The sequence below is a fragment of the Aplysia californica genome, unplaced genomic scaffold (genome assembly GCF_000002075.1).
Source record: "Aplysia californica isolate F4 #8 unplaced genomic scaffold, AplCal3.0 scaffold00122, whole genome shotgun sequence".
Lineage (NCBI taxonomy): Eukaryota > Metazoa > Mollusca > Gastropoda > Aplysiida > Aplysiidae > Aplysia > Aplysia californica.
The window spans coordinates 1,437,702-1,440,293 of NW_004797392.1; the positions used below are offsets into that span (position 1 = coordinate 1,437,702).

General features: G+C 42.3%; 1 protein-coding gene across 1 annotated transcript in view; it reads left to right on the top strand.

Annotated features, from left to right (window-relative positions):
• The window catches only part of LOC101849199 (histone-lysine N-methyltransferase 2D), a gene marked incomplete in the record, with an annotated part of 31,558 nt that overhangs the window by 7,115 nt on the left and 21,851 nt on the right, over positions 1 to 2,592 (top strand). The window contains 1 exon segment of the mRNA XM_005096173.3: positions 1,456 to 1,658. Coding sequence (XP_005096230.2) covers positions 1,456 to 1,658 — 203 coding nt within the window.

Here is a 2,592-nt window from a genome sequence, read left to right on the forward strand (position 1 = left end):
TTGAGTATGGTGACATAATGTGGTTATCGGGGCTCAAGATTGCGTGCTTTAGAGCCATTCCATGACAAATAAAACTGCCGTGACACATGTCTATTACATATTTTTGGCAACTTGGAAACACCGGTGTCACTTTTCCCCACAAAACTGCGACAGCTACAGAGTTGAAAGTTAGCAAGTACCTGCAAAAAGATCAACAGTTCCCTATGACGGACCCCAATTTTTTCTTTATTCATTTCCTGAATTTAGAAATATATATTTGACAAAAGTTCCTGTCCTTCTTTGGCCTTTGTGATTATTCCACTGAGAAACGATATAATCAAATCTGCGTTGCTGTCCTTCACTTTCTCTCTTTCTTTCTTTCTTTCTTTCTCTCTTTTTTTCTTTCTTTCTTTCTTTCTTTCTTTCTTTCTCTCTTTCTTTCTTTCTTTCTTTCTTTCTTTTCATTTGGCTGGCAGGGCTCTATATTGTACATGCATCAGAGTCATTCCATGGGAAATGAAACTGCCTTGACATTATGTAACACTGGCTGAGATGACCTGAGGATAACACCCTCCCCCCAACAGATAAAAAAATGTAAGCATTGGTGGACCCTTTCTAAACTTTTTCTTTCTTTCTTTCTTTCTTTCTTTCTTTCTTTCCAATTCTTTCTGTTATCTGGTTAACTCCGAGCAGCTTCAGGATTTAGGTATATATATACATATATAACCTTGATTTTGGAACACTGCGAGGCACCAACTTGAAAAAAAAATTCTTTAAAAAAATGTTTTTCATCAATAAAGCAATTGGCAGCTCTTGGTTTACATGAAAAGAATCTGAACTTTCCTCCGTAACACTAACCACCGCGGGAATCGGTTCTGGAATCGATTCTTCACCCAGCTCTATCAGTAAGGGCAAATATATATATATATAATATTAGCTGCCCCCCCCCGTTCGATGAACGGATTGAGACAGAAGTGTGTTGATTGTTCCCTGTAGCAAGAAAAACAATTTGACAAAGGAGTCCAGAAAAAGCGATGATGGGCATCAAACGAAAGGATCACAGTCGAATTTAGCACCAAGTAAAAAAAGAAAACATGAGGCTAGATCTATACGGGTCGCACACTTAAAATAGTGCCCAGTATCGCACGACAATGCGCAATAGTATCGAACGGAAGTACGAATTGAAATAAACAAACCTTGCAGATTTTCTAAAATTACAGAGACAGAAGCATCGGCCTACAAAAGCGATCGGCGAAATAAAGAAATTTAGCTTTTTGCATCAAAACTGTCTCAAAACTGAAAAAACGAAGGACGCCATTGTCTGGAGAATATTTTTAAGAATCTTTTGGCGAAAACCGCACGTCGATCGATGAAGCCATTTGAATAGCAAAATTCGGCCACCACAAATAGATAATAGAGATAAAAGTTTGACCAACCATGTTTTGTGTATCATAGTGTTGTCGCTCGTTTCCCCAGTAGCCACACGCGACCAGGAGAAGGTGAACCCCAAGGTCGACCTGGAGAAAATGCCTGTTCAGAAATGCGCGGGGGATGGGTCGGAGGTGGACGAACTGGCGGTCAAGATCCAGCAGACGTGCCGCATCGACCCGGATGACCAGCAGCAGCAGCAACTGACCGAGGGGCTGGCCAAACTGTCTATTGGCCTGGAGGGGAAGGAGGTGAGGAGTGGCCACTATGCTGATACAATTTATTATAATAATGACGATGAATGCTAAAATAATTATCATAAAGTTAAAACAATGATGTAATGATAACAACAAAATGATAGTATAGTAATGATGATAAAATACAGTAGTCTCCGCCTAAGATCCCGCCGCTTACGATCCCGGTTCGGTTAAGATCCCGTTGTTTTAGGAAAACAGAAGTTTTACTATACAAAAGTCACCCCTAAGATCCCGCTCTGATGGTCTACATTCGACTAAGATCCCGCATTTCAGATCATAATTTGCTAAACAAAAACCCGGGCGGGCACAGTCGATCAACCTAGAGTGAAAAGTTGAGATCAATAAACTGTCCGTCGCGTCAAAGATCAGCCACTATCGTGAATGTGATCACATACACGTTGTAAAACTCGATGAAGTGATACAATGTTTGCCCCAGACGGGATCACACCCGGGTGTGAACTGACCGACGCGTTTGTTTTCCCCACACATCACACTCACACCTGAGCTCGCCACCTAAACTTGCATCACTCGCTGGGTGGGTAGGGCCTACACGTTCGCTCCAGGAAGGATCACATCGAACCGTGAACTCTTCCTTGACCATTCGAGCAGTTATCTCTACTCCCGAATTTGCGAGACAGACTGAATTTTAATTGGTGGGTTCACAACGTAATGGTGTGTAACGACAAAGGCGGTTTGAAGGGGGGGAGGGGGACTCGGTCAGAGATGGAAAACTATAAATTTTTGACAGGTAAAGAGGAGGGGCAACTGGATAAGCGTAGATCTTGAGACTCATGATAGGATAATAAGTGAAAATGGCACGCCACATCCCACTATGCACCGTGATAGGTCATCAAGGTTAACCACTCTTTGCTCGCCATACGTCATAAACCCAGAAAGCGGTCACGTCAGTTCATTGTAGAGTGGAGGG